A 15,538-nucleotide genomic window follows, 5' to 3' on the forward strand; every position below is an offset into this window, starting at 1 on the left:
CTCTTATTTTTTTTTTGACTTTAACTTGCTTTTCTTTTTCTAGCTTCCTAAGATGAATGCTCAGGTCTCCAATATTCTTCCATTTTCCTTTCTAAAAATAGGTACATTTAAGTTTTGATGGGTATTGTCATTAAGTTCAAAATAGTTTCTTTTCCTTGCTTTTTTTTTTTTTTTTGAGACAGAATCTCGCTTGGTTGCCTAGGCTGGAGTGCAGGAGTGCAGTGGCATGATGTCGGTTCACCTCAACCTCCGCCTCCGGGGTTCAAGCGATTCTCATTCCTCACCCTCCTGAGTAGCTAGGAGTCCAGTCCAGGCATGTGCTAGCATGCCCGGCTAATTTTTGTATTTTCAGTAGAGATGGGGTTTCACCAAGTTGGCCAGGCTGATCTCAAACTCCTGACCTCAACTAATCTGCTCCTGTTGGCCCCCCATGGTGCTGGGATTACAGGTATGAGCCACCGTGCCGGGGCCCAGAAATTTTCTTCTTTCCATTGTTATTTCTACTTTAAATCCATGTTTGATTTAGAACTAGGTTGCTTAATTTCCAAAGTTAGAGATTTTTTTCTAGTTATCTTTTTATTATCATCATCATCATCATCATTAGGTCTTGCTGTGTTGCCCAGGCTGACCTTGAACTCCTGAGCTCCAGTGATTCTCCCACCTCAGCCACCCAAAATGCTGGGATTACAGCATGAGCCACTATGCCCAGCCTGTTTTTTGCAGTTATCTTTTTGTAATTAATTTGTATCTTAATTTTATGTGGCCATTGAATATACTTATAATTTAAAAAAATTAGCTGGGCATAGTGGCTTTGCCTGTAATCCTAGCACTTTGGGAGGCCAAGGCAGGTGGATCACGATGTCAAGAGATCGAGACCATCCTGGCCAACATGGTGAAACCCCATCTCTACTAAAAATACAAAAATTAGCTGGGCGTGGTGGCATGTGCCTGTAGTCCCAGCTACTAGGGAGGCTGAGACAGGAGAATCGCTTGAACCCAGGAGGTAGAGGTTGCAGTGAGCCGAGATCATGCCACTGCATTCCAGCCTGGTGACAGAGCAAGACTCTGTCTCAAAAAAAAAAAAAAATTTAGTATTTGTAAAATGTGTTGAGACTCCCTTTATAGTTCATCATATAGACAACTTGTAGTAAATTTTCTTGTGTATTTGAAAATAATTTTTAGTTTTCAGTTGTTGAGTGCACTGCTCTGTATGTCAGTGGAGTCATAGTTGGTTGTCTAGTTCAAATCTGTTGCTGTTCATGGTTTGCTTTTTTGTCAGTTACTGAGAGACTTCAAGAGTTTCTAAACATCATTGTGGATGTGTCTACTTCTTCTAGTTTTGTTAGTTTTTGCTTTATATATTTTTAGAGTGTTATTAGATGATGCAGATTTAGGATTATTAATCTATTCAATTGGCCTTTTATTGTCTTTAAATGTTTCTCCTTTGTCTTTAATACTGTTTCTTCTGTGAAGACTTATTTTGTCTAATTTCAATAAAACTATTACCAGCCTTCTTTGATTAATGTTTGTAAGGTATATATTGTCATTCTTTTACCTTTTTAAATAATTAAAAAAAAAACTTTGAATTTGCAAATAATTAGAGAGTTGCAGGAATTGCAAAAATAGTATAGAGGGGTCCTGTATTAGTTCGTTTTCACATTGCTGATAAAGACATACCTGAGACTGGGCAATTTATAAAGGAAAGAGGTTCAGCTGGACTTACAGTTCCACATGGCTGGGGAGGCCTCACAATCATGGCAGAAGGCTAGGAGGAACAAGTCATATTTTATGTGGATGGCGGCAGGCAAAGAGAGAGATTGTACAGAAAAACTACATTTTTTAAAATCATCAGATCTCGTGAAACTCATTCACTGTCATGAGAAAAGCGCATATGTGTGGACATAGGTTTTCATTTCTCTGGAATAAATGTCCAAGAAACTTCATTGCTGGGTTGTATGGTAAGTGTATATTTAGCTTTTTAAGAAGCTGCCAAACTGTTTCCCAGAGTGGCTACACCATCTTACATTCGCACTAGCAGTGTTTGAGAGATCCAGTTTCTTTTTATCCATGCCAACATTGGGTGTTGCCACTGTTTTTGATTGTAGCTGTTCTAGTAGATGTGGAGTAATAGTTTATTGTGTTCTTCATTTGCATTTTCCTAGTGCTAGTGAGGTTGGACATCTTTTTGCCATTTGTGTATTCTCTTCAGTAAATGTCTTTCCATCTTTAATTTCTAGTTGTGTCGTTTATAATTTTTTTCTTGTTGAGTTTAGAAAGTTCTTTACGTATTCTAACTATGGGTTCTCTGTCACACACATAGTTGGACCTATTTTCTTCCAGTCTGTATCTTGTCTTATCATCCTTTGAAAGAGACTTCAATGGATCCAGTGTTTTAATTTTGGTGAGGTCTAATTTATTGCTTTTGTTACTTTTGTGAATTGTGCTTTTGCTATAACATCTAAGAATTTCACAAAACCCTATGTCGATGTTTTTTTCTATGCGTTTTATAGTTTTACATTTGAATATTAAAAAAATTTTTTTTGGTAAGGTGAGAGGTTTAGATTGAACATTTTTTAGCCAGCGTGTATCCACATCTTCCATTACCGCTTGATTGTTCGTGAGCTGGGCTCTCTGTGGCCTTGGTTCTGTTCCCGTCTCCATCTCATCAGTGTGTTAGTTCCTGCCAGTACCATACAGTGTGCCGCACTGTGTTTTTATAGAAAATCTTCATATGGATAGGCTGATTCTTCCTACTTGATTCTTCTTTTTCAGAAATAAGGTATTCTAGTTCCTTTGCTTTCCCATAGAAATTTAGAATAATCTTGTCCATATCCACAAAATCCTCACTAGGATTTTGATAGGACTTGTGTTGAACCTCTATATTATGTTAGTTTGGGGGGGAATTGATATGTTTCCTATGTTGAGTCTTCTAGATCCTGAACATGGTACCTTGCTCCATTTTATTTGGAGATAATTTGATCTCTTTCACCAGTGTTTTGTAGTTTTCAGCATGCAAATATTAGATTTACTCCTAAGTATTTAATTTTTGTGGAGCGATTATAAATGGTATGGTATTTTAACTTTTGGATTCCATGTTTTCATTGCTAGTGTATAGAAATATAGTTGATTTTGTATATTTGATTTTGTATGCTATAATCTTGCTGAACTCACTGGTGCTAAGAGTGGTTTTGTAGATTCCTTGTAATCTGTAAAGATTACATGGAGTGCCATCTGCACATCGCAGTGGTGTTACTTCTTCCTTTACGATCTGTGTGCTTTGCCTTGTGGAGCTGGCTAGGACGTACAGTATTGTGTAATGGTGAGAAGGAGCACTGTCACCTTGTTCTTTCCCAGGCTGGAGCTGACAGTATTGCAGCATTAAGCAGGTAGGAGCCGTGGTTTTTTTTTTTTTTTTGAGAAGGGGTTTTGCTCTTGTTGCCCAAGATGGAGTGCAATGGCGCAATCTCGGCTCACCGCAACCTCTGCCTCCTGCGTTCAAGCAGTACTTCTGCCTCAGCCTCCTGAGTAGCTGGGATTATAGGCATGCATTACTATGCCTGGCTAGAGCTGTGGGGTTTTTAAAAAGATATTTCTTATCTAAGCCTGATAACTCTTTGTGGTTTTTTTTTTTTAAAGAAATTTATCTTGTATTAAGAAAGGCAAAGCATTGGCAGAACGAGTGGTCTAATACATAGTTTTGTCAGACTCAGAAGCAGGCTCTGGAGATGTAGGTTACATAGTCCTCATTGTCGTGGTGAGTGGAAGCCACACAGAAGGATGATGTTCTTGAAAAGGTTGGGAGACGTGTGGTGTAGCTCTGTGAAGAATAAGGGAGGTGACACTTTCGGAAAGAGGATGGTTTTGGAAAGGAAGAATAATGTCCATCCTTTTTGGCAGGACGGGAAGTAGAGAAGGAAGAATGAAATAATGATGGTGACTGTGACTTTTATTCTTAATTGGGAACATCAGGTCAATTGAGTAAGGATATGATTAGGATACAGACGAGGGCTAGAAAGGGGGAAAATTTGGTCTTGCTTTGGCAGAGATCATCAATAATCGGCAAAAGAAAATCAATAATAGTTTGTATTGAACTTGGCATAAATTTGTGGCGATGTGTCCATCAGGAAAGAGCCTGGGTGATGACAGAGCTGGCTAAGGAAGTGTGGTGTGGGAAGTTGTGGTGAGGTGGACCCCCACGGCATTGTGAATTGATGAGATTGTAGGGACAGAGGGCTGACTACTGCCAATTTGCCACCTGTGGCAGTGGCTCAGAAGCAGGTGTTCTGAATTTCTGTGGGGAAAGGCTAAGTGCTTCTCTTCTGTGGTCCATAATGGCCCCTTCTTAAAGAAGGTGGATGTTCTCACCGCTATTTCCAGCCAAGAACCAGAAGAGTCCCTCTTGTGACAGGTAAGGGCCAGCCCTGAAATGGAACGAGGTCCCGACCTGGTGACCTAAAGCCCGTCTTCTTTGCTCCCCGGACTAGGAAAATTGCTAGGATAAGGAGGTGTGGCCGAATGAGATCCTGATTTGTAGTCTTTGAAGTGGAATAGCTCTGTGGTAAATGCTTGGTCTCCCCTTCCTAGAGGGACATCACTGCAGAGATGATTGAGTTAAGAAGGTTGAGGGTCTGTGTTCAGGGTGTTAGGTGGTTTTCTAGTGTGAGTGGAGGTTTTCTAGTGTGTGTGGAAAATCACTGGATGTTGGAGGAGACTGCAGGATGTTCACAGAGGAAATGGGAACTGAGCACTGATGGGTGCAGTGCTGAGGACATGGGCAGGGCAGTGTTCATGGTGTGGACTCTCACCAGGCCCTGTGTGTTTTGGAAGTGGTACTTATGTGGCCATATTAGTAACAGTACCATATCAGTCAGGTAGTTAATAACAATTGTAGACTTTAGAATGTTCTCAGTCTCATAATAGTGCTAAATACATTATTGAATTAATTTTTCTGTTTTTCACATGATTTTGTTTTTACCAAGTGGAACATGACAGCCGAATTTTAGGTTTTACTTGTAATATAATCCTTTTCTTAAGGAAAAATTAAGAATATACTTAAAAATGTAGATGGTAGCAGGAAAAACACCCGTGTTTGGGGGAGTTAAAACAGCTTAGTAAAATATCCTAGATGTGTGTATGAAGTCTTTTTTTTTTCTTTTTGAGACAGGATCTCTCTCTCTTGCCTAGGCTGGAGTGTGGTGGTGCCATCATGGCTCACAGCAGACTTGACCTCCAGGGCTCAAGCGATTTTTTCACCACAGCCTCCCAAGTAGCTGGGACTACAGTCATGTGCCACCACACCCAGCAAATTTTTTTATTTTTATAGAGGCATGGTCTTTCTGTGTTGCCCAGGCTGAAAGTCTTTATCTTAATAAATTTTGATAATGTGGAAAAAGCTAGCTGAGCCATCTTGGCAGGCTGTAACCAGTATATATGGCACAAAGGAATATCCTACTGCCACATGTAATGAGAGGCAGCCTGAGGTACTGTCATGTTCTTCTTGATACCTGCTACACTGAGAAATTGTTACGGAAATTAAATACTGCACCTTAGAGAACCAAATTGTACATTTAGCAAGTAGATTGGTCTTATTTCTCTGTTTCTTATAAATTTTCAGTTGTGAATGTTTGCTACTTTTTAACTTCCTAAATACCAGGCATTATAAAATTCAGTGCTACTAATATTATTATTTGGTGGCTCAAAGAGTAGAAGATATATAAAATTAGTTTAACTGCAGGAGGAAGATGTTCAGAATATTGCGATGCAGGTAGATTGTAACTAATATTAATGAGTTGTAAATATTTCAGTGTATTTCTCTTTGTAAATCCTGTAAATAGTAAGGGTTATTTTAAAATTATTAGAAGAGTGAGTAGGCTTTAATTTCTTCATGGCTTGAGAACTGCTTTCTCATTTTTATTGGACAAAAATGCCGACTTGGACACTTTGAAAAAATTGTTCTGGAATCTGTCTTTTAAAACTTCGGATCTTTTTCATGCAAGTGAATACACCTTTCTGTAAGCTGTTGTGAGTCACATTGATGTGTAGTTCTCTGATCTGGGTTAATGTCTTTCTCACGAGATTTACATTTCACTTGTTATCAAAAATCACTTTGTCCTTAGGAAAGTGGAGCCACTGAATGGCATTTCCATAAGAAGGGAGGGGAGGGATCAAATGCTGGGATCATTCCTAGTTCTAATGGCCTCAACTGATGGGCAGACATTGGGGTTATGGAAGCATGGGCAAGTGCTCATCTTTCAAGAAGACATTAGCATTGTGTTGCTTTTAGATTGGTGACTGTAGGTATCTGTTGGATATAATACTTGTCTGATTTTTGAGCTGTGAAGAGAAAGGAGGCACAAACTGTGGGAGTTACTTAATTATGACTAGTTAAAATTTTAGAAGACAGGCTCTTGATATATTAAAATGCTTTGTTTAATGTTATAATATGATTTGATTATAGAGGCATTTTGTGAAAAGCTACTAATCCTAAAACTTTTTAAGGAAAAATATAATTTGTACGCTACTGGATTTAGTTTCAACTGGACTTGATGTAAGATGATATAAATATAAAGGGGAAAGTGTTTCTGAATAATCAATAATTTGGAAAGTCTTTAGCATATATAGAGATGCTGTTGAGTAAAGCTCCCAGCTACTGTCTCCAAGGACTTCTGTTTGCTTCTCCCTCTTGTTTTGCGGTATTTGCCGGCATGCCTTCCTCACATTTTTGCCCTAAAAAATTCCCCATATTTCCTTTTCCTTTTTAGCTCTACCACTCAGTGAGGCTTAAACACACGGTTTCTGCTACAGCGTTTCTGTGTCCTCAGGCTCATGCCCTTTACTCCTAGCATAGAGGTCGCCCGGCTCCCCCGCCTAGTGTTTTCTGGCTGCATGTTCCAGGGCGGTTTCACCCCTCACACCTGTGGCGAGTATATGCGTTCAGTGTTGTGTAGTAGCACGTGATGTGATAGTGGCATCTTAACCACTACTTTATTCTGTCTGTACACAATGAAATAATTAGTAGTAACGTTTTTGTGTGTTAACAGGTGTTAGTAGCCCAGTGTTAGGAATAACGTAATTATATCGAAGTCTAGGCATCTTAGATGTACTGGTACAGAGTTAGAGGAAAAATCTGAGTATATTGTTGACTATGTATGTTTTTAGCAGTGGGCATTTAAGTTAGAGGTTCTAGAGTGAGAATGATGTCAGTGAGGCATTAGTTAATGTAGTTGCTTGCAGTGATGTTGACGGTAAGGTTTTGGCTGTTGACAGTGCACATGTTATGCTATAGTGTCTTTTGTCTGTGGAAGAACACGTTAATGTCAGATAATGCTATAAAGTTCATATTTTCTAAATTTTATATGTATCTTCAAATACTTAGACCTTAATATTTGATTTTTCATTTTGAATTCTCTGACTTTTGTATACTAGAACATCAGAGTAGGTGTAGAGCAAAAATTCATATCTGAGTCCATTCCTGAGGAATGTTGCTGAGTTTGAAATGCTGAAGGGAAATGTATTCATCTGAAGCCTGTCTTGCACCTGTTGCGCAGCTCGCAGTGTGCTCTGTTGATGCCAGTGCTGTCCAGTAGCACTCACTGGAGTGATGGAGCAGTCTCCATCTGGGATGCCCACTGAGCTCTTGAGATGTGGCTAGTGTGATTGAGGAACTGGATTTTAAGTTGTAGTTAATTTTAATTAATTGAAATGAAAGTTGCCACATGTGGCTGATGGATGCTCATTTGGACAGTCCAGGCCTGGGTACTCTGTGCCAAAGCTACTGTTGTGAGGAGGGTGACCTTGTGAGTGGGCTGTTGGGAGGCAGGAGAGTGGAGACTGAGAGGCTGAGGGGCTTCCTCTGTGGGCGGCATTATGCTGAGCCTTCACAGTGTGTTCGCACCACTCTTGGTGCTCTGCAGATGAGCAAGACTTAGACCAAGAAGCTTCCCAGGGTCACTTGCTGGTGTTTGTCTCCAAAAACATGACTTTAAAGTCCATGTTTTTTCCATTGTGTTTTGTTGCCTGTTCACAGATGATTCATTTTTTTCATCATCTCTTGAGTGACTGTGATGCCATGCCTGGGCTGAGGAAAGGCTGTGCATGAGCTTGAATAAGAGCTGGCCTCTGCCTGTTGTTAACTCATAAACTCAGTAGATGGACGTGATATTGATGTGGCGGGGTGTTGAGATCTGGGCTCTGGTTTCAGCTCTGCCATTAACTAGTGGTTTAGTCTTAGAGAAGTCGCTTGCATGTGAACCTCCAGTTTTCTCATCTGTGTCATGTGTGAGTTCGGCATTGTATAATGTAGTTGCAGGTGTCCAAGATGGTAATTCTTATGTAACATAACTAGGATTTTCCTGGCACTAGGAGTGTGTGCTGTCACCAGGTAAAAGAGTGATGATTTAGAGCTGCTGTTGGCGGGAGGAGTTGGGGAAGGAGTGCTAGTGTGGAGGCCACACAGAACAGTGGCAGTCTGCATGATGCTGCAGCGGGGATGGGAGGGAAGGGGCTTGTGAGAGCATTTGAGCTGAACAGTGCAAGCAGCAGGTGAGGGAAGAGAAATAGTCATTGAAAGCTTACTCTATTTTATTTGATGCCTTATTTAATTTTTCTTTCAAGCATGAACAGATCAAATATTATCAACATTTTATTCAAATCTACCTGACCATTTCCTTTCCTACTTTACCCTACCGAAAAATAGTAATGGTAGACATACTTGTTTTGATAACCTTAAATCACTTTAATATCACCCTGATTTATAACTGCTGTGCTCTTGAAAGTACGCTTTGAGTTTGGAGATGTTTGGGATTATTGTTTCAAAAGTGATGATGGCAGAGCTAAGATGTTTCATTCTTGAGAAACTCAGTCTTTGTGTGTTGCCATGGGAGTTCTAGGGTAAGGGTCGGGGGAGCTGACTTGCTTGGCTATGCTGTTGGCAGAGCATCAGCCCCGTGAAGGGGCACTGCTTAAGGGAGCAGTGTTTGGCAGTCCCTCACATGCTGTACCAGTCTCTGTTAGGCATGGGCAGCCTCCGAAGAATCAACCTCTGACCTTTCAGTGTGAAGATCTTCCCAGCACAGCTGAGAGTTAGGTGGATATTCGTAGGAATACTACCAACTTCAGTTGAGACGCACACATGCCCTCATACAGAATGAGACTGTGGGAGATTTATGAAGTAGTACACCTGTACATTTTCAGCATTTGTAAAGTGATTTCTGAAGCATGAGAGCATCAAGCCTGTAGTAAAGGTGTGGCACTCCAGCATGGAAGACAGAAATTCTGAGATGGGCTCATTTTATAATCAGCCTCATGCTGTCATTTTCTTGAAAACTTTGTTAACTTTTAAGCTTGCTTTGTCACAAAAATGAAGAAGTTTTGACTTACACAGCAGGCTTTCTATTCTAGCCTTGAATACAATTAGAAAGTGAGATTTAACAACTAACTTTAATAAGCCATTCTGAGTCTTTCTCTACATTTTAGAAATTGGAATTAAACCAAAATTTTAATACTGAAACTTAAATTCATGATTATCTTATGTTTAATAGACATGAATTTGATAATCCTTTCCTTAAGAAAAGTTATTTTACGGCCGGGCGCGGTGGCTCACGCCTGTAATCCCAGCACTTTGGGAGGCTGAGGTGGGTGGATCACAAGGTCAAGAGATCGAGACCATCCTGGTCAACATGGTGAAACCCCGTCTCTACTAAAAATACAAAAAATTAGCTGGGCATGGTGGCGCGTGCCTGTAGTCCCGGCTATTCGGGAGGCTGAGGCAGGAGAATTGCCTGAACCCAGGAGGCGGAGGTTGTGGTGAGCCGAGATCGCGCCATTGCACTCCAGCCTGGGTAACAAGAGCGAAACTCCGTCTCAAAAAAAAAAAGAAAAGAAAAGTTATTTTACTAGAAACTCTATACTCTCTACTCCAAAATAATGGTTTGGATGACCAAGAAAGGGAAGAGTTGTGCTTCTGAAACCTAGACCCTATTGGAACAGGGTAAATTTAGAATTAAAATATTTACTGCACAGATGAAGAGAGCTATGTGGAAATGCAGTCAAGCTTTTATTATTATTAGACTATCACAGGAAACATTTGTATCCTCTTTATATATTGAATTGAGCTGTAAGTCTTTTTAGATGGAGCCTCACTCGATTGTCCAGGCTGGAGTGCAGTGGCACTGTCTCTGCTCACTGTAACCTCAGCCTCCTGGGTTTGAGCGATTCTCCTGCCTCAGCCTCCTTTGTAGCTGGGATTACAGGCATGTACCACAACGCCCAGCTAATTTTTGTATTTTTAGTAGAGATGGGGTTTCACTATGTTGGCCAGGCTGGTCTCAAGCTCCTGATCAGGTGATCTGCCTGCCTAGGCTTCCCAAAGTGCTGGGATTACAGATGTGAGCAACCACACCAGTCCTGAGCGGTAAGTCTTAATATTTCATTAGTTAATAATACTGGAAAAGTCATTTTAAAAGAGAAAGTGATTATTACTTCAGAGAAGAGCCACATCCTGGATTAATTGAAATCTAAGGACCTTTATCATTGAATGGTGTATTGGGAATTACTGGTAACATATACCTGTACCTTTTCTCAACATATAGAACATTGGCTGCTTCGGAATATTAATGGTTTTATTTTGCCAATAAGGGTGTCTAAACAGATAATTCCCTTGGGGTTCTAAAAGCTATTGTACATTTATATAAGACTTTGTATTTTTATGTCAAATTTAAATTTGTATAATCAACCTATTTTAAGAAAAATCCCGTAGATTAGCATTAGGTGTGCTATTAGTGTCTGGTAAATACAGAAACAATCAGTGTTGGCTCTAAATATGTACAATTAGTTTCAACATTTTTAAAAACCAAAAAACCATATACAATATATATCTTTTGTTTCACACAGTTGCTGTGATTGGCTGATAAATATTTGTCAAAGAAAGAAAGAACTGAAAGCTCGCACAGTATGGCTTGGATGTCCCGAAAAGTGTGAAGAAAAACATCCCAAGAATTCTATAAAAAATCAAAAATACAATGTGTTTACCTTTATACCTGGGGTAAGACCATTGCATTCTTGGAGATGGGTTGTGTGTCAGAGATCCTGGCTTCCTTTGCTGTAAGACAGAGCCTGTTGAGAATCTCACTTAGGTATTGAATTGTGTCACATCCAAATCAGTGTCCTTTTGCTTTTGACCATCTGTGTCCCAATAATTGTTAAATAATTCATATGTAGTTTTAATGGCCACATCATAGAGTTCAGCTTAAGAAACAGTTTGATTATTGCTTTTAGTTCTTGATAAACATATTTATATTATTTTAGAAATACAGACATAATGAAGTAAAGCTAATGAAATTATCAGAAAACAAGTTATATATTTTGGCTGGTAACTAGTTTGGAGAGAAAAGTGAATGTAATGTTTAAAGCCTGCCAAGAAATTTCACAGGGAAAGTAAAACAATTTTTTACACTGAAATGATACAATAACAGAATATCTGTAATAAGCTTATTTCTATCTAGATGTCTTTTCTACTTTGCATTATAAACCTCAGGCCTTGTTATTATCATTAGTTATCTTCAATTGGGTATTATGCTAAGTTTAAATCTGTAGGTTAAATATCTTATTACTTTTTTGTTGCTAGTGATATTGCTAGCTTAAGTTATAAAACAGTTCATATACAATTAGAATAGTTGAATAATTTTTGTTTTTGTGTGACATTCCTTATTTTAATAGATTTATTTATCTTTCTAAAGGAAAAGGAAGCTGGTATTGATTATATTTCTATATCAAAGTTTTTGGCATGTTTTATGTGTTTTATTTGCAAGATAAACTCTTGATTACAAGGAATGTGGGCTGCTTTATCTTGTATGTTTAATTTAAATAATCATGCCGACATTGTATTGGGCATTGATTTTACCCACACCCCCACCTCATCCCCATCTACCTAGTGATTGGCAAATGCTTGATATCTAATGTACTTCTTTATTAAAACTCACAAAACTAATGGCTTCATAATTAAAAGACTGATCTTTTGGCAGGATAATAAAGTGTAAACTGTCTTATAGGCAGATAAATATTCACATCTTTATTGAATGAAGCCACTGTTTTCTGCCTGGGTTTAAATTATTAAATACTCACAGATCTCAGAGATTGGCTGAGCAGTATACATTTTCCTAAAGGTCAGCAGGTTCAGTCAGTAGACGGTAGAGTATTGATTACAGTAGTTTAAAGCCAGCAGTGCAGCTTAACTTTGATCGGTGCAAGTCCACACAGTCTGCTCAGATTGCCTGCATGCTGAAAATACCTGTGGATGTGACTGTATGATGATTACCATGTACATGAGTTTTTTTCTTGGATTGTCTCTGAAATTAGTCTTTTCATCTCAAATGTAGTATTTTAGAAACATTTGGTAATTACACAGTAGGAATTCTATGCCATTTTTTTACCATGAATGGCAATTTCTAAATTGCTAATAGATATAATTTATGCTAACTGAGATTTTAAAGAAATCACTAAGGAAAAAGCACTTTATTTCCTGCTGAGATTAATTTATGAAATAATTCAAAACATTTTTAGACAGCAGGTTGAACATGATTATGAACATAAACGCATTGTCAGTATAACCGATTTTGAGTCTCACACATCGCTATATGATGATGCAGATAGCCTCATTATCTGAAAACGAGTCGCAGACTCTCTAGGTCAGCAATAAGCACTTAACCCACTGCCCTGCTTGGTGAAATTTTCATTCCTTCCAAGTGGCATAGAAATGGCATCCAAAGAGAGTGTGATTTGTAAGTTGCAGGTTTGCAAGTTTGATTTTGATTGTAGTGTGCTGTTTGAATTATTCTCATCTGTAAACATAAGTTTTGTTCCATTTTGATTTTCAACTTTAATAATTTGAGGCATTTGTAAATCGAGATCTATTAGTATTAGATCTTGGGTTTTCTTCCCTAAAGATAACTATTTGAATTGAAAACCAAAACCTTTCAGTATTGACATTCCTAAAATTTTATTGAATGATGAAATTTCATTTATATTCAAAACTCTTATTAAGGATTAACTACCCAAAGACCATAAGGGGAGGTGGGTTGCTGTCTTCCTGAAAATTGGTCTGCAATTACACATTCTTATGCTTTACGATTTTTAATGTTTTGAGGGAAGTAAATACCCGCTGGAGATTGAGCCAGTCTATCCTGGGAAGCCACATCTGTTCACTCAGGCTTTGTTAAGCTACGTGGACGTCTTGGATGTCCATGGGAAAAAAAAAAGTGGCTATTTGTTTCTTATCATTTCATAAATACAGTGGAATAAATACAATGGAATAAGACTTTTCCACTGTAAGATTTACTGAGTCATTATCAAGATATACCTATTATGCTGGCTTGCTGACGTTGGGAAGGCTTTGCTATCTAAGTTTTTTTTTTGATGTTCATGTAAAAGCTTAGTAAATGAGTGTGGAAAACTGAAGAATTTCATGTAAGAAAAATGAAAAACTCTTAGATGACATTTTTAATGTCCTTGAAAGTCCTAATTGTCTTATCTTTCAGTTTATTTAAAATATATTTTGGGAGTAATCTTAGCCTTTCTTTGTGATATAACTATCAGAAAGCCAATGTGAAAATTAATTAATTTACTTTGAATCAGAACACATTCTCACTGTTTGATGGAAATGTGGTTATATGTTGTCTGATTTCAGTTGTTTAATTTAGGTATTAAGTTTTTTTCCTTGAAGGAATTTTGTTAATTTTCTCTTTTCCTTTTTAGGTTTTATATGAACAATTCAAGTTTTTCTTGAATCTCTATTTTCTGATAATATCCTGCTCACAGTTTGTACCAGCATTGAAAATAGGCTATCTCTACACCTACTGGGCTCCTCTGGTAAAAGAAAAGACTTAAAAAATTAAGTTAAATTATGAAATATTTAGAATATAGTTTTAAGAGTTGAGATGGTTAAAAGTTAAATTGACCAGATTTAAAAACATGATATTGTTGCAGTGTATCTCTGAACTTCTGTTGTTAAAAGACTTTGCTGAGTGACTTCAGTCCCCCAGAGAACCATGGGAAGTGTGGTGCAGAGCTGCTGAAGTTACCAAGTGCCTGAGCTGGTGGCAGAGGGGCTTTCCTTGGTCATGCTGCACCTATGTTAAGGTTGCAGGTCATCAGCAGCTCCCTCCTCTATGATGCACCTGTTGGGAATGGGGGCTGGGGCTGTGTGTCTGTTCTGTTACTCTCTTCACACCCTGACCAGTGGTGAGCATTCTGAAGTATCTAAGTGCAGTACATATGATTTCTGGTTGACAGCTCAATGTATAATGTTTTTCAGAAGACCAGTGATGCTTATTAATGAATGTTTCCATTTCAGACATATGCTGTCTTGATAGGCTTAAAGCTTAAGCAGTGTCTTACAGTTTTCATTAATTTTCAGCTTGTATAGACCACAGATGTATGTCGTCTTTCCGTCTTTCATAGAAAAAGGTACAACTTTTTTTTTTTTTTTTTCTTTTGTGACAGAGTCTCACTCTGTCACCCAGGCTGGAGTACAGTGGTGTGATCTTGGCTCACTGCAGCCTCCACATCCTGTGGTTCAAGCGATTCTCCTGCCTCAGCCTCCTGAGTAACTGGGACTACAGGTGTGTACCACCATTCCCAGCTAATTTTTGTATTTTTAGTAGAGACGGGTTTTCACCATGTTGGCCAGGCTGGTCTTGAACTCCTGACCTCAAAAGATCCACCTGCCTTAGCTTCCCAAAGTGATGGGGTTACAAGCATGAGCCACCATGCTTGGCCACTATTTCTTTTTTTTTTTGATTTGCTCCCTTTGGGGCAAATGACCCATGGAATCTGGGTAGGAGACACAGAGAGTCAAAGCGTTCCTTCAGTAGAAGAAGAGTGCAGTCCTTGGGGGTCTGCATGAGTGTGCCTTCCTCACGGAGTGCCGTGCAGTCTGCTCTGAAGGGGTCTGTCCTGGCCCAGGTAGGCTCCATCCTCTCACCAGAGCACTCCAGATGAAGAGGGAGCACTGGAAGAGGAGGTGCTAAATCCTTGTTTCCTGGAGAGGCACAGTCAGCCTCTCCTGTTTACCTGTTAGTGAAGGCATGCTGAGGGACATTTTTTGATTTCTCTTTCACATAGACTTCATAATAGGGTGGACTTGAGGAACGAGAGCAACTTTATATGTAATACAAACACAGGATTACTAGATAATACATTTTTAACTTGCTAAATTAGTAAGATTGAAAGAGACATTGGAGCTGAGCATGGGTGAAACTGTAACACTGTGGCCCTCATCCCATTAGTGTAGATGCAGCCTGTGACAAGGTGAGCTTTTCCCCGTTAGTGTGCATGCATGCCTGTGTTGCCTTTTTGGAGGGTCATTGAGAACATATATCAAAGACTTGAAAAATGGATTCAGCATTTTTCACTTGAGGAATTTATCCTAAAGAAATAATGATTGATCACAAAGTCTGAAGAATGTCCATTATAAATATTTTAAAAAGTCAAATGTCTAACAATAGATTATCGAAACTCTGCTATGTCTTGTGTACTTGTTGGA

The 15,538-nt window shown here is 38.8% G+C and overlaps 1 protein-coding gene across 1 annotated transcript in view; it reads left to right on the top strand.

Annotated features, from left to right (window-relative positions):
- Positions 1-15,538, top strand: part of ATP9B (ATPase phospholipid transporting 9B (putative)) — a 291,524-nt gene that overhangs the window by 24,528 nt on the left and 251,458 nt on the right. The window contains 2 exon segments of the mRNA XM_032293812.1: positions 10,891-11,041; positions 13,750-13,863. Of these exon segments, the coding sequence (XP_032149703.1) occupies positions 10,891-11,041; positions 13,750-13,863 (265 nt within the window).

The sequence above is a fragment of the Sapajus apella genome, unplaced genomic scaffold (assembly GCF_009761245.1).
Source record: "Sapajus apella isolate SASKATOON/1434 unplaced genomic scaffold, GSC_monkey_1.0 scaffold30, whole genome shotgun sequence".
In the NCBI taxonomy this organism is placed as follows: Eukaryota; Metazoa; Chordata; class Mammalia; order Primates; family Cebidae; genus Sapajus; species Sapajus apella.